Source organism: Misgurnus anguillicaudatus, chromosome 19 (genome assembly GCF_027580225.2).
Source record: "Misgurnus anguillicaudatus chromosome 19, ASM2758022v2, whole genome shotgun sequence".
NCBI classification, from domain to species: Eukaryota; Metazoa; Chordata; class Actinopteri; order Cypriniformes; family Cobitidae; genus Misgurnus; species Misgurnus anguillicaudatus.
Genome location: NC_073355.2, coordinates 31,962,788 through 31,988,626, shown reverse-complemented (window position 1 = coordinate 31,988,626; position 25,839 = coordinate 31,962,788). Strand labels below are relative to the sequence as shown.

The 25,839-nt window shown below is 38.2% G+C and overlaps 1 protein-coding gene across 4 annotated transcripts in view; it reads left to right on the top strand.

Moving 5' to 3' along the window:
• The window catches only part of spop (speckle type BTB/POZ protein), a 132,194-nt gene that overhangs the window by 58,876 nt on the left and 47,479 nt on the right, over window positions 1-25,839 (top strand). For all 4 annotated transcript variants that reach the window (XM_055194420.2, XM_073857476.1, XM_055194418.2 and 1 more), the window contains exons 3-6: window positions 5,179-5,503; window positions 6,433-6,554; window positions 7,922-8,073; window positions 20,470-20,597. In XM_055194420.2, coding sequence (XP_055050395.2) covers window positions 5,426-5,503; window positions 6,433-6,554; window positions 7,922-8,073; window positions 20,470-20,597 — 480 coding nt within the window. In that variant the 5' untranslated portion in view covers window positions 5,179-5,425. The remainder of the gene's footprint in view (window positions 1-5,178; window positions 5,504-6,432; window positions 6,555-7,921; window positions 8,074-20,469; window positions 20,598-25,839) is intronic.

The window sequence follows — 25,839 nt, the reverse complement described above, 5'->3', positions numbered from 1 at the left end:
AAAAAAACCCTTGAAGCCAATACTTTAGCACATATAAGATTAAGGTCTGAACTTGCTATAACCATTATTTTTAGAGGATTCAAAACATATTTCCTATAGATTTATTAAATTTTTTTAGATTTAGAAAAAATTATCATTTCCGCAACATGGTTCTACATTAAATATATGCATTTACAAACTCATGTTTCGGTAATGAGAACTAAAAAGTTGTTTAGGTATTATGACAAACAAAATTTCAACTTTTATCTGGAGAGAAAAAATAAGAACTGCTTGGTAGCCATCTTGAGTGTCACAATCAATTATGTCCCTTCCAACAATTTTTGTTTGAAAATGTTAGTTCCTTGAGGGCTTAAAAACAATGATTAAAAATTGTTGCGAAGGATGAGAAAATTGGTCTTGGACAAATTTATATTCCTGATTATTGTCTCTACATTTACCAATGATCACTACCACGTGTTTCTTTACTGGAAATGTTTATATATATCATGCACTGAAGCTTTTTATTTTTTAGATTTTTTAATTATAAATATTTCCATGTTAAAGAACCCAAATCCAGTCATGGACACGTTGCGGTAATGAAAATTTTTCACCTTAAATGTGGAAAAAACAACAAAATTGTTTCGTATGATGTCACTGGCACAGTCAGTGACTTAGTCAAAGATAAGCTCAGATATTATGACCAGATTATGCAGTTTATGTGAAAGCTGTCTTATGTTGAAATTAAGTGTTTTTTAGATGTTAACATAATGTTGACCTTGAATGTATTTTAGGAATCCACCGTGGTTTAAATAAGGTCAAATAAAAAATGTCTGTTGCCCCCTTCCAACATCTTTCTTTCGTACTGTGTCTGTGGAGAGAGAAGAAAGAGACTGCATAAAATAAAACTAAAAAGGCCCATTTTTCCAAAATTCTGTCTCTTCCACAACCATTTAAGTCACTCCCCCCAAAATTACAGCTAGTCCCTTTCTATATCAAATTCTTGCCCATGTCATAGTTTTGTACTGGACATCTACATTTTAGGAGGGGTTTAACAAGACGATGAGGTCATGTGTTGGTGCTCGTTTCCTCACAGGAAGCTCAGGCCTGTCGGGAGAGTCTGCTGGGCGGTACTGCGCTTGATGTTTCTCTTTCAAGTCGCAACTGAAAGAGAATTTCAGCGCAGAAATCCTGTATGTTTTCCTCCTTTGCTCTCTTCCCCTCCCTCCCTTCATTAATTCATTAATTATTTTGGCGGGGTAACGGTTGCAGTAATGAATTCCTCGAGGGCTGAATCTCCTCGCCTGGCACCCATCTCATCCCACCCGCTCTGTACGTGCCAGAAGATCAGATCTTAGATGCTGTCTAAGACGAATTGTGATTTATCACAGACTGTTGTGTCTTAGGCTGTTTTCCCTTTTGGTGTACTTGTTTGACCAGACTTTCATTCAACCCCATGACCCCACATGTCACTTTTATATTTCATATTGCTTTTGGGTCTAAAGGTTTGCTAGTGTTAGAATTTAGGAAAGATCAGGAAGTGTAATTGAACTGAGGTGTAATAGGTAATGCAATGTGTTTAAATGTAAACATACATAGAGGTTGTGTGTTTGTGCATGGTTAGGTAAAAGTTATAAAGTCAAAATCTGAGTAGTTACCCAAGTAACCAACAGCAGCAGCAGCAACATGCTGTTTCTTTGATGTGATGTGTGCCTGGAAGCTCAGCTTCCTTCTTTCATACAGCACCATCTCACCAACAACTGCAAAGTGTGTATACACAAGAGCTTATCTTTTCGTCCTATTGATTATCATCATCATCATTTCACAGTCTATCCACTGGCACAGTCAGTGTGTTTGTATTGTTGCTTAAATTGCTCTATGTGATGCTTCGAAAGACGTTTTATCACATCGGCTTTCGTTTGCTGACACAAAGATCTGATTATTTTCTGATTATAAGTTATTTTACTTTTCAGTAACACGCTGCATGTCTGAGCCGTGCTAAAGGTGGTTCGATGATTTGCGAGTGATATTATGTCGCCACAAGGTTAGCCTGCGTTGACAGTGCTAATAGATGCAACACAAAGACCACTGGAAATTAAGTTTAGAAAGCCGATAACTGGATACACATGATGAGAGACGCGCGTGTGGAAATTAATTGCCAGGAAGTCTGCGGTAATTTGAATTGCAAATGGACACCAACTTGTTCCCTGACTTAAACGATTAATATTTTATTGTTTTACTGAGTGAAAATGCCACAAGTGTTTTTCTTCAGAAACAAAGAGAACAAAGGGCAGAGAAGAAAAGAAAAATCAGCTTATCTGATAACAATCAAATGGAAGTTAATGAGCATTGTGTCTGTGTCATTATTGTGAGATCTTTAAAATAATATAGTTTTTTTGTGTGCATTCATCCTTAAAATTATAGGTACCTGTGCATATAGGAAATGTTACTTTTTTTAATAAAAAAATATAAAGCAGCGAGTGTGGATAATAAATGCAATAAAATGTAGCATAATTTGTTTGTGTTTTTGTTACAATACATTTTTATGACTGGTAAAACTTATGGTCCATTTGATTATACTTCAAGCCACTTCACAGAAATGCGTAAATATAAAGATTTATACTGAATGTCATCAAAAGGTTGAACAATTTTGAGATTTAATTTCGAGTTTTAGATATATAGCCTTGCCGTTTTGTGTAGGTGGAAGAACGGTTGAGTTGCTCTGCAGTTTTGAAAAGTTTCGGATTGACCTTTTCATTCTCCTAATATTTTTCTATTCTTCTTTCTTCCCCTTCGTTGGCTCAACAATACACTTTGTTTTGCACTTTGTCCTTTTTTTTTGAACGTGTACTTTTTTCTCTAACTAAAATCGTCAGACAGTTTCTAGAAGGTTCTGCCGGGCCGTGATCTATCCTTTCAATCAAATGCTAATTAAGGGTAGGAGATGTCTCCGTTTGAGTTGTTCGCAGACGAAGGTATGTGCAGGTTGAGCGAGAAAGAGGTATGGTGTGGTAGGAATTGGAGAAGGGAATGAGAAATAAAAGGGTGATGAGGTCGTTTCACATTGAGAAAAGAGAATATAATGCTTTTATTTGATGTGTTTTAAAGTCTGGATGAAATTAAAGGTCCCCGGTCGCTTTCTGGTAAATGTTCAGTCGCTCGTAACGTCGTGATCCGGGCACGGAAAATGTTCTTGTTTCACAAAGTAAATTAAAAAGTTACCTGGGAGTGACGTGCTTTAATAAAGACGTTTTCGCGCGGCTCGCCACCGCAGGGGTCACTTATCACGGCCGCGTGTTCTTTAAACATTTATAAATGTCACGCGCTAAGCAAGAAATGTACTTTTCTACTTTAATTGGTTATCGGTTATGAACCTCTGTTGGACTGTTTTTACACTCATTAATTAGCCTTATTAATGACTAGCTGTTAGATAAGTGGCTAGTTTGGTGTTTTCTGGTCAGTTCATTAGTGCATGGGTTGTATCCAGCTAATGATTAAAGTGGCTTAATTACTGCCAGTCAAAGCAAAATGAGGATTGGTCCTGAAGCTTCCCCTCAAGAAAAACAATTGAAAAGGTTTAAGGTTCAAAGGTTTGAGGAGGAAATGAACAAGAGAACCAATGGAACGATGAATGGGAATTTCTTCTGGAGAACACAACAGCCAGAGAAAGACGGCTGCAAAATTGTTTTTCCCCAACATGTAGCTTTGACGGATTTAAATGTGCTGTAGCTGCTGATAGTGAATGCAGGTTTTCAGAGGTCTGGCTTTTAAACCAACTACTACTTCAGTGGCAGATAAAGAGAACACCAAACTTGATATCAACAAAACTAAGATCAAACAACATGCGTTTAAATGCGACATCGTGCAAAATCAGCTCGCCGGGAAGTGTTTTTATTTGTTTGTTTCTGTAGATCTGAGATTGTCTGACATGTTTTTGAAGCTTTCAAGGTTTTTATCGGGAAACCGTTGTCTGATCTCTCCACCTTTTCTGACTTAAACACACATTTGAAAATTCTAGGTCTCCACACAGCCTTTATTTTTCTCCTTTTTTTGTCAGCAAGACAACAACTAACTTTAAGTGGAAACATAATGACGCATTTCTTCACAGATATCATTTATGTCTGTAGCACATACTGGGTTATGCACCAGTTATGCACCAAAGTTTAATTAAATTGAATTAAGGGAGTATAAGAGCAGGGTTTAGGAATCATAATTTATTAAAGGATTAGTCCATTTTCTTAAAAAAAATCCAGAAAATGTACTCACCACCATGTCATCCAAAATGTTGATGTCTTTCTTTGTTCAGTCGAGAAGAAATTATGTTTTTTGAGGAAAACATTCCAGGATTTCTCTCATTTAAATGGACTTTAATGGACCCCAATACTTAACAGTTTTAATGCAGTTTAAAATGACAGTTTCAAAGGACTCTAAACAATCCCAAACGAGGCATAAAGGTCTTATCTAGCGAAACGATTGTCATTTTTGACAAGAAGAATAAAAAATATACACTTTTAAACCACAACTTCTCGTCTTCCTCCAGCTGTGACGTGCCGGCGCAACCTCACGTAATTGCGTAATGCCGTAGAAAGGTCATGTGTTACATATATGAAAAGCACATTTGCGGACCATTTTAAACTATAAACTGACACAAAGACATTAATTAGTATCATTCCACATACAACAACGTCGGAACGGTCCTCTTTCTCCACACTTGTAAACACTGGGGCATACGTGATGACGTATTGGGTGAGGTCGCGCTGGTGCATCACAAGACTGGAGATAGACTAGAAGTTGTGGTTTAAAATTGCATATTATATATTTTTCTTGTCAAAAATGACAATCGTTTTGCTAGATAAGACCCTTATGCCTCGTTTGGGATCATTTAGAGTCCTTTGAAACTCAGTTGAAACTACAATTTTAAACTGCATTAAAACTGTTACGTGTTGGGGTCCATTAAAGTCCATTAAAATGAGAAAAATCCTGGAATGTTTTCCTCAAAAAACATAATTTCTTCTCGACTAAACAAAGAAAGACATCAACATTTTGGATGACATGGTGGGGAGTAAATTATCTGGATTTTTTTTAGAAAATGGACTAATCCTTTAACAGTGCTTCAAAACGCCCCTGCATGCTGACATCAAAGTCAGAGCAGTTACTGAAAGAGTTTGGAAAATAATGTTCAACGTTTCTTCTTTACTACAGGTTGTAATACTTACGAACTGGATGACGCACTGAGCATCTCCTCAACGTTCTGTCAGCGTTCCCCACATGTTCTCCGGGTCACGCTGAACACGAGTCTATGCCTGGATCCTGGCGGCGGCTGTAAAATATACACGCGTGTGACCACGCATTCATCCTTGAGTGACCTCACGTGCGCTTTTCAAAGGGGCGCTTTTCTTCCGAAGACTGGTGTAGTGTCCCTACCCCAACCCGACGCTCAAAACTGGCGATGTCCAGGGTGCCGAGTCCGCCCCCTCCTGCAGAAATGTCCAGCGGCCCTGTGGCCGAAAGCTGGTGTTACACACAGGTAAGTGATTGTGTGTTTGTAAAACTCTGTTTATTGATATACACTTGACAGGGGTGCTCAATCCTGGTGGTCTACCTTCAGAGTTGGTTCCACCTTTAATCAAACACACCTGAAGCTGCAAATCAAAGTCTTTGGGTTCGGTTTAAAATTACAGGCGGTTGTGTAAGAGAGAGATTGTAAGTAAACGGTGCGGGAAGGTAGACCTCCAGGGGTGGGTCTTGAATGACCCTGGTTCCCCAGACTTAAATTAAGCCTGGTTCAAGAAGAGAAATAGTTTTGATCTGAGAATCGCAGTCGTGAGCATTAATAGGCTCATATCAAATCTGTGTATTTTTACACTTCTGTATACACATAGGTCTGTGGAAAGAACTCTTAAAACATATTAAACTATGTAGTTCAAGGTAGTTATATTGGCTATTAGCCTTATTTTGCTAAGGTTTAATTGCACAGATTTTTTGATGAATTAATGTATTTTATAAAATGTCATAAAACTGGGCCCCCTCAGCACCATCTCACCCCCCCAAACCATTGACTTATGTATGTGTGAGAAACCATGCATTTTACTCACCTGTGTGTCTAAAAATGTATAGTGCCCATTATGTTGCCTGTATTTTTAGCGCGCGTGACTCCCCAAGACCCTCCAGTGTGTTCCGAGTCCCCACGACTAGCAAAACATGTTCCATTAATGCTTTCATTTATCTTTCCATCTTTCACCCCCATTATTTTTTTTTTGTTCACAGTCTTTTATTCCTTGTTCTCTCCATCTCGTTTGTTGTCAGAGCGCATTAAGATGAAAGGCAGTTTTGATGTGTCCCTTTTTGAAGTCTTTGCCAACACTTGTAGATCTAATGCAGGAAAGGGAAAAGTAGATGGATAAATGGAAGAACGCTGTGTGTGTTATATACTTGTGGGTGTGTGTCTGTGTCCAGATCAAAGTGGTTAAGTTCTCCTATATGTGGACCATTAACAACTTCAGCTTCTGTCGGGAGGAGATGGGCGAGGTCATCAAAAGCTCCACCTTCTCGTCGGGGGCTAATGACAAACTCAAATGGTAAGAAGGGCAAGGCAGTGTTTAATATGATAATCATGAGATAATGAGTTGATGAATTTCTATTGTGCTCCATATGTTGATCATAAGCTGTTTTAAATTAAAGGATAATGTATAGGCAGCAGGTTGTAAATGCAGAAATGAGCCCGACAGTGTGATCTTGGAATGTTGTGGCTGGCCAATCAGAAGCAAGCATTATATACTGCAATAAGATGATAGTTTTATAGTGTAATAATTTGTGAAAAGTGATATTGTTTTTGTCTTGTTGTTAAAGGAAAACACCACTGTTTTCAATATTTTACTATGTTCTTACCTCAGCTTAGACTAATTAATACATACCCATCTTTTTTCAATGCGTACACTTAATTTTCGTACAGCGTGTTGTGAATGTGTTAGCATTTAGCCTAGCCCCATTCATTCCTTAGGATCCAAACAGGCATAAATTTAGAAGCCACCAAACACTTCCATGTTTTCCCTATTTAAAGATACACGAGTAAGTATGGTGGCACAAAATTAAATGTGGGGATTTTTAAGCAGATAAAAAATGAGAACTATATTGTATGCGGAAGAGCACTTTGTTTGCAGCAGTTCGACCTCGGGTGCAGTAATATTGATGGAAGTTTGAGCGAGAGGGGGAGTAGTCAGGAGTGATGATATTACTGTGCGCCAAGGTCGAAGTGTACTTACTCGTGTAACTACTTATGTAACAGTTTTTAAATAGGAAAAACGTGGAAGTGTTTGATTTCTTATAAATGTATCCCTGTTTGGATCCTAAGGAATGAATGGGGCTAGGCTAATTGCTAAAACAATCACGACACGCTATACAAAGATTAAGTGCATGCATTAAAAAATATAGTTATGTATTAATTTGTCTAAGTTGAAGAAAGAACATAGTAAAATATTGAAAACGGTGGTGTTTTCCTTTAAGTTGATTAATTTGCATCTACAGCTATTATTATTATTATTATTATTATTATTATTATTATTATTAGATTTTTTATTATTTATAATTATTATTTATTATTATTATTGTTATTATTATTATTATTATGTATCATTGTTATTATTATTATTATTATGTTTATTATTATTATTATTATTATTATTATTATTATTATTATTATTATTTATTATTTTAAAAACAAACAGTATAAATTATTATCTGGTTAACTTTAAATTGCTTGTTTATTTATTTTGTATATACAATAAACGCACAGATTTTTGGTGACTAAGTGTGTGAATGCTAGTTCGTTTTAATATTTTGACACCTAAATGAAGAAAAACCTGATGATTTCAAATTGTCATGTAAACGGTTTTTTATAATTATTTGTGGTTATCAGTTTAACAAGTGATTGTTTGTTTTCGTGCAGGTGTTTGCGAGTGAATCCAAAAGGTCTGGATGAGGAGAGTAAAGATTATCTGTCGCTCTATCTGCTTCTGGTCAGCTGTCCTAAAAGTGAGGTTCGAGCCAAGTTCAAGTTCTCCATACTTAACGCCAAGGGCGAGGAAACCAAAGCCATGGGTGAGATATCTATCACATTGTTAACACTTTATTCTTTAGAGCATTACCATTCTGTGTAGGACTGGATGGTGTAAGGGAAGATATGAGTCAGCCAGTAGATATTTAACGTTATTGTGTACCATTGTGTTTATTGAAGGATAGTTATATGAGATAAAGTGCCGTTTATTTGTTTAATACTTAATTTAGAGCATTATCCAAAAATAGGCATTATATAAGAATTTACAGCTAAAATAACTCCTAAAGTGATTGCAGTCATACTGCCCACTTCCAATCTAGTGCATAATTTGATTTTCTTCAAGCAGTTGGTTTATTTTGTAATTTTGTTGAGGGGTAACCTTCCCCCAAGTCACCATCATTTCGAAACAAAGTCTTTCCCCCCTCTTCACTGTTCTTTTTATGGAACATTGATATAATCAGAGTATTTTTGGAGATTCAGTATTTCATTATTTCTTTAGAGACCTTTTAGATTCAGCAGACACGCATACCTGTACAACGGAGTTAAGTGTGAACGTAAGCACCTTTTGAAAATGTGTGTGCTCTTTATTATGTGTAAAAGTAATAACATTCAAAGTGAACTTTTCCACCTCATAATATTAAATTTCAGGCTGGCGACGGTGTTTTAATTGAAATTTTTTGGGGTGATGTAGCCTCCAGGCTGTCCTGCTTGATAGGTCTAAGTGAGTTACAGGGGATTTGGCCTTCAGTAGAACGTAATTACACTCACTCGGTGTAGCAATTTTATGCGTCTTTGCCTGTTTTAAAGTCAAGTATGTACGTATGCGCGATAATTTGCATGCGATATCATGTGCATCTTGATCATCAGAAAAGCCGGTTCCTTGATTAGTAGTAAATCTCCATCACCTTTTATTCAGATGGAGCAGGATTTACTACACAAAGCTGTAGTTCACTGACAAGCGGGGCTATATCACATACATATCGCAGGCGATACGTCCGCGATAATTAATGCAAAATTGCCCCAAATGTCAGTGAACTATGGCTCTGTAGTAAATGCTGCTCTATCTGAAAGCAGATGATGATGATTTACTGCTAATCAGGGAATCTGCTTTACTGACGAGATGCGCATGACAATCACATGCAAATTATAGTAAACATACAAGTATTTTTATTGCCAAATATATTTCAGATTTCTCCCTATATAAAACACCTGATTCAACTCATCAGCTTGTTATTGTGTTAAAGAGCACCTATTTCATTGCTAAAAACAACGTTATTTTGTATATTTGTTATAATGTGTTCGTGTGGTTTATGGTTAAAAAAGCACATTATTTTCCTCATACCGTACATTATTGTAGCCCCAGATTTCACTCTCGTCGTAATTGGCCTGAATACCTCTGACGTCTGCCGGAAATGTGACTCTCCTTACCATGTTTGAAAGATACGGTTGCTAACAGGAGTTAACTTACAGTCTGTGAGTCTGAAGCGTGAGGAATTATGATAATGTCGGTCTTGTCTACGTCATTAATCCCAGGAAGTATAGTGTTACCTACAATCCGTGTGTTTGTTGTAGTCCAAGAAAAGATATTTACGTTGGAGACGATAACTTGTGTCATTGTTTACTTTGGGGTTTGAACCTTTTGCATATTGTTAACATGCATGTACTAATACACACTTACACACCAAAGTAAATGTAAAAACGTGAAGCAGACCATAGGTGCTCTTTAATTAGGAAAACAGGTTTGTTAGACTTCAGTGGCGCTGCGCAGGCCAATCAGTGTGCAACATCAGTCACGCGAGAGTGAGTTAACGGTACATTCACACGGGGCGAAAGAGTTAACGTTTGACGGAAGGCTTGTCTGAAGCGTGGCCAACGGCCAGTCACAGTGTCCGCAACACATGCTCCGGTCTTCCATAAACATAATTGTTATTTGTATAAGGCGATCTGATTGGCTGATGCGCATGTTCAACTTCTACCGCGAGCAGGGGCACTGACGCACCGCTGATGGATCCACAATTCAATTCAGCGACGCATGAAGTCACTTATTAAAATTGAATGGAAAGCGTTAACGCTTACGCCCCATATGAATGAGTAGAGGACTTCTTATGCTCCAAAATCGCTATGTCGCACACTGAGCGTTCTGGGCGGCACCACGTGAAGTCGAGCAACCACACCATAAAAAAGTTTTGGGAGCGGGGTCACAAGGACTGGAGTTCAGAAACATTGTTTTAGGTAGCTTGCACTAGCGTCAAATAGCGTATGTTTTCAAATGTTTTCAATTGTTTCCAATGAAAGCGCTGCACTTTTCAAAACCGCTAACAGCTGGGAGTTTTTTAGCCGGGACTTGGCAATTTTTCTGCCCTAAACTGAAAAATATTGAACTTTAGGAGTAAAGCTCAGTTCATCAATGTCACTTTTCACTCTGCCGTCCAATCACAGTGGACAACCAACTGGCGCATCTTTCAACGACTGATAAACAAAGCAGAAGTATCATAACAACCAAAACAATAGCTGAAAAAAGCTGGCAAGCGCCTACAGTCGGCGTCCGCCTGACGTTTTCAGACGCATTTAAACACTTTGGTGTGCACCCCCCTTAGGTCAATTAATGGAGGATAGTCAACTTTGTTTAAAAGCTGCAATCAGTAACTTTATGGGTTAAAAATAAACAAAAATTATTAATTGTATATACAATTTTTTTTAAATTGCCTTTAAATTAGCCCATTTCACAGTATCCCTAAGAATGAAAGTTGAGCTTTTGTGTGAGATTTTGTGGGATTTGTCACTTTTACGTCATTTGATTTTCAACACATAATTTTGTGTTTCAAATATAGAAGGCAATAGAGAGCTATAGGTACAAATTGAAGCTTTAATGTAATCCCTTTATGAAGCAATGTTATAAATAATTACAAAGTTACCTCTTGACTTGTCTGGACTTGATCTTTGTGACATTTCAAAATTGCCTTCTTATAGTTTTTTAGTAGCATAAATCAGTCGTTGCTGTCACCTATGAATATTCGGTTAGGTGTGGCCATCTCCACAACCTTTTAGTTTGATTTTAGGCTAGGTAAGATTAAACTGGTAGATATCTCTCTGAATAATCCTAACGGAGAGGCCGGATGTTTTATTTGAGCATGCATTAGGAGAAGTTACACAAAGGGTTGTGAGCACTGTGCGTACTGTAGAGATGAAACCGAGATATGAGCAGTCACACTATCATCTTCCTAAAGAATGTCTCGTATATGGGCAAGAGATCGAGAGCGAGAGAGAAAAGGGTGGCAGATTGTGGAGGCGAGATGAGATGAGAGGTTGAACAACCTCGTCTCTCATTTTCCAATTTTCTCATTTTCTGCACCTTAATGGGCGAGAAAGGCGCTCCTTGTTTTTTGGCCCATGCTCCCCCCGTGTCTCCATTTCTTTCCTAAACTCAACGTTCTCTCCATTTAGCCCCCCTTAGAAGGGGGGGGGGGTGAGCTTTGGATGTCCCAGGGGAACACTGGATCGCTTACAGCCCATGTACAGTGATGGGGAGAGTTTTTAAAGGAGGTCGGAGGATAAAAATATGGCAGCAGAAATTGCTCTATCGGTTCTGGATCATTTAGAATCCAATTTAATCCTGCCCTCCTCCTGGGGAAAGCAAGATGGGGGGTGCAGAGGTGGAGAGGAGGAGAGAAATAAAAACAAAGTAAAGTGCTTTAATTAAGAGGCCTGTGTGAAGGCACCGGGACTCTGCAAAATGACTTGTATTGAGGTAGGTAGGGAGGTAGATGGGGCGTGCCGATAAACAAAGGTGCAGAAGAACTGCGCATCTCCCCTCTATGGTTTTGACGGAGATTTCAAACCATAGACTGTAAAAAAGATTGGCGATCTCTCTCCACAGAATTCCATTGTAGAAAAAAACCCTCCACGAAACTACTATGCAAATTCTGGCTCTAAATTAAATAAAATTAATTTTTGAAGTATCAAGGTCCCACACATATTTCCATTCGAATCAATTTCAAACACACAATCATGTTTTTACACCCCTTTTAAGAGCAAACTAACTAAAACCAAACTTATTAGAAAAAGTACACATGTGTGATAAGAAATAACTAAAATAACAAACCAACTAAAACCAAGTGTAATTAGATTTTTTAGGTTTTTGCTCGTATCGTCTTTGTTTACATGAAGAGGGTTGGGTTTATCACCTATACTGCAGCCAGCCACTAGGGGATGATCAAAATGTTTTTGCTTCACTTTTTAGGATGTTACTGTTTTAAACAAGTTCTCATGAGAATATTGTCTGTTAAATATGAATGCTTATTAAATATTTAGTTGAATGCTTTTTGAGACAAATAAGTAGTACTCTCAGCTCGGCTTTATAAATGTAAACATTGGAGATTTTTTTTAACCGAAATTAGTCGGTAAAAAAATCAGTAAAAATGTGCCATCTGAACAAATCAAAATTCAACCTAGACTTTTTTCAAGAAAATATTTTTGCACGGTATAGATGGTTTAGCTAGCCTGGGTTTCCCCATGCTGCCTTGCGTGCAAATTTATTTGCACTGCAAGTCTAGCATGGAAACTATGAAACATTTTTTCCCCTGAAATAGGGAACCAATCACAGAAGGGGAGGGGCAGCAAGACGATGACGACGTCTATGCGACACAGCGAAGCAGTTTTGTTTATCCAACATGGCAGTAGACCCAAAGTTACTTTTCGATGCAGCCTTAAGGGGGTCGTACACCGGATGTGCAGCTCAGCACCGCGCCATTTTAAAAAAATCGAACACATTGTTTTCTATGAGTATACGCACACCTGCGGCACCCAGCTTTGACTCAGGAAGTTGCTCACATCCCTGTCGCGCCACTTGCATAGTTTAACATTAAATAACATCATATTTGTCCCAAATCATTAACGATTAACATTGGCGGCTAACGTATATTTTGCATTTTTAAGTAGATGCTATCTGACTAAGCTTGCGATAATTAATGTGCACTTCTGGTTTACGATAGCTCCGAATTGTCCTAGACGCGACTCGACGCGGCACGGCGCTAAGCTGCGCTTCCGGTGCGACCCCCTTAAGACAGTGTTCTACCCAACAAGTTGAACACAAGTTTATTTTAAAAAAGAGCAACTTTTGGCGTTAAACAATTTTTATATCCAAGAAGGATGTCTGGAAATGGCAAGACATGTTAGTCACAGAGTTTTATAGAATCAACCTGCTAGGCATCGTCGTCGACGAAGTCCATTTAACTTATAAATGGTAAGTGGTATTTATTATTATTGTCATTATGCCTGTAGCCTACCTACTATAGTTGTCACAGTGCCACTTAAGTTGTGTTGCTTTTCAATATCAATATACAGCTACCGGTTTAGTTGCATAGCTTTTAGCTGAGTGCACACGTACCCGATAAAAGTTGTTGACGCTTGAATTGATGTCGATCTACATACGTCATCTGGTATAATTGAAACGATTGGCTGTGAGCTACGTACAGTCGCATTTGATAGACAATCGTAGCGCCCAATAAACGGCTCTGGGCATTCGTAAACTACGCCTTTACTTTCGGTAAACTCTGCAAAAAGTTGTGTTAGAGTAGTTTCTTTCTGATAAGAAGCAAAATATATAAATATATCACATAGCGGTGATCCATGATCGCCGTGTCCCTTCATCCTTAGGAAACTAAAATATTTATTTTCAACAAGGTATTTGTTCCAGAATTCAGTTTAGCCACTAGTCAGACCATTTAACAAACTGAGACCTGAAGTTAAGTTCCGTCCAGATGCGCAACCGTGACAACGCACAACTATAATTCCAATTTTATGTGAAAACTAGTTGAGCGGATGTGTCCGGTTAATGGGAGAAATCTTAGAGACATGTACATGAATGCAAGATGGATGAGTGTTGCTAGTGTATAAAATACTCTGTTGATGAGCTCTCCTCTCTGTGCTCTATATATTTATTCAGATGAGACGGCACGCTGGCATATATTGATTCTGAACATGCTTTATTGGCTATTGACCGTTTGATGAATATTTACATGGCAGAGCTTTTACTACTGTGCTCACGGCCTCGCGTGGCCCGTAGCTATGAATGCTCTCATCGATCAACATTTATAACTCTGCCAGTTTCACCGCATAGCCACAGAAGAAGCAGGTTTGACTATTTAACGCTACTTTGCGAGATCCATTTTTGTAAAGGGAATTGTTCTGTCTCCATCCATCTATTAATCAGGGTGGGAAATTCACTTTATTTCAGTTTTGCTTGCTGTCAGCCAGAGTTTCAAGTATGGCCAAACAGAACTTGACATTTTGGCCTCATTTTGGGTTTTTTTGTGTGCATGCTTGGTGCAATTTCGATCCAAGCAACCTTCCCTTTTTCTCTGTGTGCCAGCACATTAGGCACTGTGCCCCAAAGCCCAGCACTAGGACCTGAATATGTATCACCACTAACTGCTCCCTGTCTCTCTTTCTGCTCTTCTCTCCATCGCTCTTTATCCATCTCGTAACTTATTCAAGTTGTTTTCTGTCATGCACTCCTCTTTCTCTCAATTTTGGCATCTAACCTGTGTCCACAGAGGTCTGACCCTGGTTGGATGCCAACTTGCCTTCCCCTACTGCAATTGGTTAGTTGATAGACGTCCCCAGTGAGAGCACAAATTTAGCCAATGCCCTAATCTGACCCCAGACCTTCTCAAGAGACCAATCAGTGGCTCTGTCACATTACCTCTTTTGCCACTAACAATCTTTCTTTCAGTTTTTCGAAAAGGCTTCTGTGTCCGTGACGGTTGTGTTTATTAAGCACGCTGAACGGTAGCAGGAGTAGGGCTGTTTTTGTCACATAATAATCAGCAGTGCTGAGAGAAGCTGCTTTAATTCGTGTCAGTGTGATGCTGGGTATGAGAAATTATGTTTCGAAATTCTGTTGCTACCGTTTAATAGGGCAGTAACATGATTTAGTGAGAAGTACTTGATTCTAGTTTGGCTAATTACCCACCGGTGCATCAGCATCTTCCCTAAAGCGGTTGAATCAAAACTTGCCATCTGTGAACACTCCTGTCTGTCCAATTCGAGACATCACAGCTCATGAACAGCACGCTCACTCAGTCCTGGAAGCAAAACTTCAATAGAAACAGAAGTTATTAGTGAATGGCTGACATATCGGCCAGGCTGATAAATTGGCCAATACTTTGCCATTTTTAGATTATCATCAGCTGCTGATAATGTGCCTTTTTGGCTCATTACCAGAAGTGGTAGGTCCTTATTTCTCATTCAGTTCCAAAATTTTCTGACAGGCTTAAGGTATTCCTTAATTAAGTAATCCTCCTGACCATTTTCTCATATGTGACCCTGGACCACAAAGCAAGTCATAAGTCACATGGGCATATTTGTAGCAGTAGCCAACAATACATTGTATGGGTCAAAATTATAGATTTTTATATGACAAAATAATCATTCGAATATTAAAGGGAGATGAATCAGCTGTTTTTATTTCATATTGTTGTCTGAGGTCTACATATGACATTTGCATGGTTTTTACATTCAAAAACATCAAAAGCAATAAGTTATAGGCTATTTTGTACTCTGGTTTTGAGGCTGGCTCGAGAAATGGTCCGCTTTGTAAAGGCCCACTGCTATGATTGCATAGCTACATACCCTGTCGGTACATATTGGGGAATTGTTTTCAAAACCTTAATGTGTAAAAATAGTAGCCGGACACGCATATGTTTGAGACACAAAAGGTTCTGGGTGCTAGAGATGATACACATAAATGACAATGCGTATAGTGAAGTAGAAACAAAACTTCGAACCCGACGTGACTAAATTACCGTATACAAGACAGTAAGCGCGCATCAGAATCTAAACTGCGGCTGGTAAGTCCTTATCACTAACTTTGTATATTTTTAACGTTACATTACAGTTATATTGAGTGTTGGACCTTATATTAATTGTTCAATGTTTTTAGTAAATTAAAACACACGGATGTTACACACAATCAGGACATATCAAGCGATCTCTAATAAAGCAATAGTGACAAAAAGTTTAAATGACTTGTAAATCTGACTTGATTCAACAAAAAAATTCAATGCAGCAAAGTATTTTTTTACAGTGCAGACACTGTACAAACTTTGGCAATCTTTAAAGGCATGTTTGCTGCTTTGGGAAGCTGCATACGGTTTGCTTGTGTCACATGTGCTACTTCCCTACACGCGAATCGTTGCCATTTCACTTTGGAGGTGCTATTAAAAATCTCTATAACGTCATACATTGGCACATTCCTGGACTGTTATCTGGGCTTGGTGCCAAAAACTGTTATTTTAGTAATGAGGATGTTTTCAGTTCTGAAACTTGTTCGTTTAAGTACGATAGTTTCTTGTAAAACAGAAAATCAAGTTAAAATGTGTTCTTTGATTTACTGCTCCTTTAAGTAAAGATCATGTTCCATAAAGATATTTAGTACATTTTCTACTGTAAATATATAAAAAGTGTATTTATCATTAATAAAATATGTTGCTAAGGACTTAATTTGGAAAACTTTAAATACAATTTTCTTAATATTATGTATTTTTGCAGCCTCAGATTCTATTTTAAATAGTTGTATCTCTGCCTAATATTGTTCTATCCTAACAAACCATACATCAATAGAAAAAAGCTTATTTTTTTCGGCTTGTATAAATATAAATTTCAAGAATTTTAATTACCCTTATGACTGGTGTTCTGGCTAGTGTCACAAATGTGTATTCATTAAAAATTGCCATTATTTTGTTCTTTTTTTGTTCTTAAAATTAAAGTTTTACAAATATCTGTTTTGATAAGAATTCACGCAGGTAGGATCTATAATCTGTTATGTCTTATGTTTGGTTAACTGTTGGGTAAAAATATCTGATGTGTAACATTATATTAGATCACTTTGATTTTAAGCTGTCTGTCACAATGTCAATCAAAAGTTTAAAATATATTGATGATGTTTTTGCTTTGTGTGTGCTAAATCTTATAGTTTTATCAGTGATTTTAAGGTATTGATGTGGTAATTTAATGTATGGATGTAGTAATTTTTCTGGTAATTTAACTTTGCTGACTCTTTCAACTTCAAACAGGTGTAGTTCTGTCATATTTTGTTATATTCCACCAAATCATGCATTGTTCTATGTTTTAATAGAGAATGTCAAAATATGAACAACTATTTTTAGGAAAATTTGCTAATTCCGTCTCAATTTGCCAGCACATGTCACAAATGATGCAGCATCAAACAAAAATGGAGAAAGAAAATTATTCTGAAAAGAAAATTCATATACAAAACAATGGCTTGATGGTTCTGTTAAAAATGTAAACAGGCTGTTGTTAACATACATTTGCATAAAGCATATAGATATGTATATATGATTAGAGTATTAAAAACCCGAAAAGTGTTAAATTAGGGTAAATTTAGAACGGATAAAAATGTGCGATTAATTTGCGATTAATCGCGAGTTAACTCATGAAATCATGCGATTAATCTAGATTAATTTTTTTAATCTATAGACAGCCCTATGATAAACACAAATAAAGATATTTTGATAAATGATGATTGTAATCACACAGTTGACGGTGCCCTTTGAATTCCATTGCATTTTTTCCTAATATGGACGTTAACGGTTACAATCAGCTGTGTGCTTACCATCATTTATAAAAATATCTTCTTTTGTAATCGAAAAAAGAACTCATACAGGTTTAGAACAACATGAGGATGAGAGAATTTTTTGTTTTTGGGTGAACTCTCCATTAAAGTTATTTATACCCCCAAATTGATCAACCTTTTAGCTTTCCTTGTTCTGATGAACACACGGAAAGATGTTTTGAGGAATGTTTGTAACCAAACTGATCAGAAGCCCCATTCACTTGCATAGTATTCTTAAATGCTACGTTGGAAGTCATTGTGATACTTCTGATCATTATCTAATAACAACATTTCCCAGATAACAGGTTTTAGCTTTAATCTTTACCACACAAAGAAGTTTTTGAGATTTTGTCTTTGAAGGAAGGTGATTTGTCATTCCCTCACACCATGGGTCTTCCCAAGGGCAAACCTTTCCGTGCTCTTCCTCCTGGTCTCTCTCTTCCATTGCATCCCCTTCGTGTGAATCTGTGTGACTGTCAAAGTCGAACTGTGAACGCACAGCCATTTCACATCATGTTAAAACACCTGCACACACATTCACACACACAAACAGCAGCAGATTAACCGGCAATGACTGAGCCCCAGCTGTGTGCATCCGACAGAAAGAGGAAAAGATGCTTCAGACGAACAAGTGTAACGTTTAGGAAGAGAGGATGTCACAGTAGATTGAGTGCACTTGTCACACATACCCACAATGCAACAAAAGCACAAAGGAATCTATTCATCTCTCTTTTTCCCCCTTCACCACTTCCTGTCCCATGTATTGCTTTTCTATCTCCGCCTCTGTTTGAGAGCAGTGACTAAGGAGTAATGCTCAAGGAGGATTATGTTGACACATCTTGATTCAGCATTCATAAGAAGAAAATAAACTTGTGAATAAAGCGGCACTCTGATACAAATTCCAAGCGTCGTTGCCGAAATAACAACAAACAAATCAGAATAATGTGTGAAGTAAACTGAATTAAGGACAGTTCCCCTGCAGTTCTGGTGTCTCTGCTGGACACCACTGGAGCATTCAGTCAGAGACTCTTTGAATTTCGATCACAGGCGAGTAGGGGGCCACATTTTAAGACGGCTATGGTGTACGTGCCGGCCCTGCTCTGATTTCGTCTTGTGTAACCAGGCTTTTGACTCTTGGGCAGGCCTGGTTCACATTGCGGATAAGAATGGTCCAATTAGACTGGAAGTCTACCAACATGTACAACAATAATAACCTTCATTTTTATGTGACGTTTATTATATGCGGCTTTGTTAATATGAAGTTTAAATGTGGCAGACTAATTAAAAACCTAAAAACTCCTATTTTGCTAAAAGCTTTAATTTTACATATTGCAGATTTTGCTATAATTAAAGTGTGCTTTTTAATGCACCTTGCCTGTGTTAAAATCACTAATACACCATCTTAAACTACACTGTCACTGCCTTTAGTGCTTTGTTTTGCACTGCATTCTGTGTTGCCAGACTAACTCGTTGTTCTTTAGCTAACCTCTCGACGCGCACTAATTCGTGGGCGGGATGACGCCAGTTTTTTTTTAGATATGCCGCTAACAATATCTATATAGCCTACTGTCTACAAACATTAATAATATTAACATTACTATACATCATTTAATTTAAAGGTCTACGGGTTTAGCATCAGTGTATGGTCTCTGTTTTGAGATACAGATGCTCTAGCATCATAAATGTAGTATTTTGTGACAGAAGTCCAGATGACAACATGCAAAATATAAACGGGACTTCTTACCTTTGTGTTGATATAATGATCGCGAATCAAATCCAGTCTGTTTCAGATATGTGAATAACTCATGAAAACCATCTAATAGAATATATCCAATGATCATTTTTGTCCACAAATGCGTATCTGTGAAATATAGATATATTGTCCGTTGTTTACATCAGATTTCACATGAACGTGTATGCAAGTAAATAAAGACTTTTATTTTGGGGCTGACTGGCACTTAGAAAAGTTACTAGTCTTACAAAAACCCTTGCAAGAACCTCATTTTTGGGTCTGTTGACCTCAAACGTGAAACATAACTTTTTTAGACTTGTGGCTTTGGGATCATTGCATTTCCAGGTAATCAGTAAGTTTTTTTTTTGTAATAAAAAAGATGTTATGCAAACATTTTTTTTATTCCAATGTACTTCAGCCTCTCTAACTTTTTTATTTTTAATTTAAAATAATTTTGAAACCTGGAAAATGAAGCTCAAAGTGTTCTCTAAATGGTTTATATTTTAAAGGGTTTAGTAAAAACACCCCTTTTTAGTGAAAGTAGGTATTTTTATGGTTTGGGCCAGAGTGGGGGTGCTTTTCAAGAGGTTAATTGGTAGAGCACTCCATTAGTAGCACAAAAGGTTCTAGGTTCGATCCTAGGGAACGCGCAAACTGATTAAAGATAAAAAAATAAGTTAAATTGCAAAGCATGCGTGTCCGTTTGTTAGTGTAGGTGCGTTCAGAGAAAGGGAAACAGAAAAAGAGGAAAAATCTAAGAATAATCAAAGTAGTTATAATACAGAAATGAATGGCGAGTAAGATTATAGAGCCCACAAGAGAGGCAGAAAAGCCTCTTAAAGAATATTTGGATACAGATTAGTCTTGAGTTGTGTGCGAGATGCCTTGAATAGATTATTTTTTCGGCCTCGCTCTAATACTCAAACTAAATTAGCGGATGTTCTTGGTTATAGTGAAGCTTTTTCCATGGAAATTTGTTGACATCTCATTACAGAGAACAAGAGCACACACCTAATGTATTTTGTATAATAATGCCAATATGGTCTGTTTTATTTTCTTGTTGTTGTTGTGCAGAGAGTCAGCGGGCCTATCGCTTCGTACAGGGAAAAGACTGGGGTTTCAAGAAGTTCATAAGGCGGGACTTTCTCCTAGATGAGGCCAATGGGCTCTTACCCGATGACAAACTGACACTCTTTTGTGAGGTGAGTAGTGCACGACCAATCCTACGTTGAGTTTGGTAATATGTAGTTGTTTGTTTTTATCTGTAACAGTTTTCGTGATTGGTTGATTAAAGTTTTGTTGAAGGTAACGGTGTACATTTCATGCATATAATCGAGAGGGATTACATAAAACTTGTACAGGTAGCTGTGGCTTACGTACAATTGAACGTAAGGAAAATGTGCAAAAGGAGCAAGGCTATGTTTAGAAGGCATGGTACCATTCGACTCTGATACTGTATTCAATTTTCTCTACGGTCGAATGAGCTACTACATTATCTGAAATGTGCAAAAGAGAGCACACATACTGTATCAAACAATGCAATGTTTTCTATCACCTTCCATTTCCAGTGTGGCAAACCAAATTGTCCAGTTTATACAGTACTGTATGTTCTATAGGGTACAGTAAGTAGTAAGCTAGTGTTATATACTGAACATTTCACATTGCACTGTACCCGCATAACCAGACCTTTAATGAAAGGTCTTGTCTACATTGCAGATGTGCCAGGAAACAAAGAAAATGTCGTCTGGTCAGTGTTTAAAGCAAAGTAAACGTTAATAAGAGGCTTTTTGATGTCTCGTAAATGTAGAGTTAACTTGGTGTTTAACAAAACTAAACATGGGTCTCCAACCTTTTTGTGAGGAAGGAACCACAATGAATAAAATGACTTGGAGGGCTACTTTTTGATATACTATACCAGAGTATAAGCCGCATCATTCAAAAATGCATTATTATGACGAAATAACATATATAAGACACAGTGGACTATACTTTGCGTTTATTTAGAAAATTATTTCACAAAATCCAAGCCGAAGAACAGACTTTTATTCTGGAAAGGCTAGTTATTCAACTAAACAATAGCAGACAGAACAGCAGGCTGAATAGATATCTGTACGTTAAAGTAATATTATCAGTTATTTAAACGATAAACCATAGCATACAGAACTTACCTGGAAGGTTGAATAGGCTAAATTAACCGAACAAGCCAACTAGTGTGAAGTTTGCATACTCGTCATTCCACATTACTGAATCCATCGAATTACAAAAATACACAAGCAGCATATGGCGGACTCTCGCGGTTGTAGACGGTAATGTTGTCTCTTGCCTCATAAATGTCAAAATTAATTCATACTGACTTACAAGGCGCACCTGACTGTAAAACACAGCACCAGCCAAGTTATGAAAAAACGCGTCTTATAGACCGAAAAATACGGTAGTCTACTCAAAACTTTTTTTACTTGTTGATTTTATTTTATGTTACTTGCCCCATGAAACTCACGTATGTCCAAAACGGTTACTATTCAGGAAGTGAAAAAACACTGTATTTCAAAAGCAGTTGAATGTAGCATTGTCATACTTTACATGTAACCATATTCTTGCCAGTGTAATGATATAATCCACATTTGACCAAAATTGAGTTTAAATGGACATGCGTGCATATTTCACAGTAACGGTTGTCGATACGCGTTCTTCCGATCATTAATTAAAATGGCCAAGTCGCGTTTCATATTGACAGATGAATACGCTCAGTTTATTAAATAGCCTACGTCTTAGTTTATTAAATACGCTTAGTTTATTTAATATTAATTATACATTTATTAAATGTCTCTTGCAAACTATGAATGGACAATGAATCAGTACACTTACATGCTAATGCTAGACAGATAATTTATTTGCACAGTCCTACCGTAATTTTGTCACTCCTAGACGTACGTCTGGCGTCAGGGGGGAAACATTTACCTCGATAAAGGAAAGTCATTGTCTCACCAGGCTATGTTTATTCGGCTATCCAGTGCTGAGCTTCGATGAAATTTAACGATACCGGCGAGATGCTTCCATAGGGCGGGAGATATGGGGCGTGATTGACAGCTTTGACACCAAATGGATATACGTCATAATCAGATGACATGATTTCACAACTTTTCATTGGCCATTTAGATATGTGAGGCATACTGTATACGGAAATGAACCTGGACATTCAATCCGTCGATAAATCAGCAAAATGGACATACGTGGTTTTCATTGGACAGCGACGATATGTTTTAAAATTGTTTAAAATGTTAGCATACGTAAACCAAGCCAAACTAATATAAAAAAATGTCATAAATAAATATTACAACTGAGACTATTAATAGAATGTGATTTGGCTGTGCGAGCTATGTTGAAGACCCCTGTGCTATATGATATGTTGCCATTTGTTAGGCTAGTGTAAAGTAGGCTTAACAGTCTTTTAACTGTTTCCCTAAACTTTATTTTACAGAGTTTCTGGTTCGAAAGAGTTAGCTGGAGTTTTGGCTCCATGATGGTGTCTCCATCATCAAAACAAACTCTGTCCTCTCACCTCCTCTTTCCTACTCTCTTCCTATACCTCATTATTGTGAGAAAGCTTTTGCATTGCCTCTCCTTTTTTCCTTCTTGCACCATTCTTAACTCACATTTTTTCCCACAATTCCATTTTCTGTTTTCCAGAGGTGATACTCTCTACAATGCAGTTGCGTTTTTAGATGCTGATGCTTTAAAAAAATGCCCAGAGTATCTCTGTCTGTTTGCACAGCAGTGTATTAGTTCCTGTAATAAATGGACAGGTTTTCTTTATTTATAAGATTAAAATGTTGTTTAATTGTTCTGTGATTGTTTTTTATCACAGTGTTGAGAAATTTCATCCTGTGGCAGACATGTTTTTTGGTGTTTTCCCGTTTCTATTGTCTGTTGCACTTTGCCACAGTATCTTTTAGATTTTTCTTTCAATTATATATGCTTTCATATTTTGAGTTTCCCAATAGCATCATTGTGATTTGGGACAGTAGATATTAGTTATGCAAAATGACAAACCCAAATCTCTGCCTTGCTGGAGTTTTTGTGTAGGTGAAATAATTTCTTTTAATTGGTGGACAGTGGGTGGTGATGTCTGTTCTGCTTCATGTCTCTCATGTAGAATAATAATGTCTGTGTCCATAATGTTATTATGCCTTGAGTTTTCCACACAGATGATGACAGTGGCTTTCATTTAAAAGTGTGGAGTTATTTTGGAGTTTTCAAAGAGTTTTGCCCCAAACAAAATAAAAAATGGTGTTTATATGTATGTACATACCTCTCTGTCTCTCCCACCTCACCTGTTTTTGCTCTCTTTCGTTCTCTCACTCCGTGTCCATCCTCCGGCAGGTAGATTGCTCATAGTAAATAAATGAGCTCTACGCTTTTCTCTCCCTCCACCTGACAGCAGCCATCTTTCACTCAGTGTAGCCATATGCCACACGGATATTTCCGAGATCCACCCCGGCTGCAACATCTGCTGCCGCTACACACACACAATCACACACACATTTAGAGATAGTAGTTAGTTAAGATGATGAGGAAAAGTTCGGTACCTGCAGCATCTGCTTTGTTCCTCCTAACCCTCAATACATGAAGGGCTCAGTGGAGATGATGGTGTAGATGTGCTAAAGTTTAGGTGCATTATGCTGCGTTTACACAATCGCGGTAGAGGTGTGAAACGCGAGTGATTTCAATGTTAAGTCAATGTGAAGACGCGTTGACGCGCGTCGGGAGGTCCCGCGAATTGAGCGTTTTGCGTGGTACGCTCGAATGTTGTGCATGTTGTGTTTGACGCAAATTGCCGGCTGAAGGGCGAGTTGAAAAATGTGAACTTTGGCGGAATTTTGCGCTGCGTTAACCAATTAGGAGCCTGCTTGCTGCTGTGGAGGCAACCTGAAGGAACGCTTGATTTTGTCCGAAGCAGTCACCCGGAGCTTTACGGCACAAGTTCTTATTTCTATAGAGACAGGAATAAAAAGGACCTCGCTTGGAAGAGTTTCAGTGAGGACATCGGGCAACCTGGTAAGTTGTAATACACATTTCACTTTTGAGTCACGTGACGTTTATCGACCCGCGCCGATTATTTTCCCCCTATAGTAAGGTTACCAAATACAAACCGGTAACTCTCTCGATAAATTCACAATCATCATCAGTCATCTTGCAAACAAATAACCGCACAGCACTTGCCCCTCCCACAAGAAGCGGATTTTGCCTCTGACGCGCGTCAAATGCTTGCTTTTTCCACGCATCTACTCCGCTCTACACGCGCGAATGCATTCAAACTGTTCAAGCGGCAAACTAGGCGTGGTAGATGCGATTTTGACGCCTGAAACGCGTTTTGTGTAAATGCACCATTAGCCTAAATGAACAAGTAACGGTGCGTTTACAACAACCACGTTTCAGGCGTCAAAATTGCGAATGAGGCGGAAGCGCATCTTCCACGCCAAACGCCTCATCTGCGCGGTGGGACCTCCAGCCCAGGTTAAATGAGTGACTCCGGGCGGGGCCTCCACAGCAGCAAGCAGGCTCTTGATTGGTTAACGCCCGCGAAATTACGCCAAAGTTCACATTTTTCAACTCGGGCGTCAGCCGGCAATTCGCGTCAAACACAACATGCACAAAAAGCACCATTCGCGCGTACTGAGCACAACGCTCAATTCGAGCCTTTCGTGCGAGTTGTACGTGCGAATGAGGCTGAAACGCGTCTTCCTCATACGCGCCGCGGGTCCTCCCGACGCGCGTCAACACGTCTTCACATTGACTTAACATTGAAATCACTCGCGCTTCATGCCTCGTGGTTGTTTTTTTTATTTTACATCTCTTTTAATGAACAAGGAAAATTGCTATCTCATGTTTGCACCTTCAGTGGTGAATGCAAGTTTCTGTCAAATCAAATGCTTTCAATTTCGAGCATGCATTTAATAGCACCATTTGGTTATTTTCAGGCAAGGCACGGGCCATTTGGCACGCACCAAATATCTTGTTTCAAATTGCATCCGCACTGTTCTCATGTTGTCAGGACTTTTCCTGTGCTATTTAACAAGGAAACTTTACTCATTTACTTGCGTATATTCACACCACAGATGTGACGAACCGATGTGCTGCTGCCTTCTGGGAAGCAGTGTTCAGGGCCAATACCCAATAATGTTCACCTGAACATCAAGCTTGCATCTCTACAAAGTGTTTAAAGTCAGTTCATCTGCTGAAATTCCCTTTCGTGTAAAGTCTGCTGGTGTCGGAACGATCTGTCTGTGTCTCCCTGCAGATGAATCAGCCCGACGCACACACGCATGCACACATGATTGCAAACAGTTTGGTGATATGGGAGGCAGACGCTGCTTTCCGAAGAGGGAAGAGAGGAATAAGAACAGGTGAAGGAGAAAAAGGGAGAGAGATGGAGGTTTGTGGTCA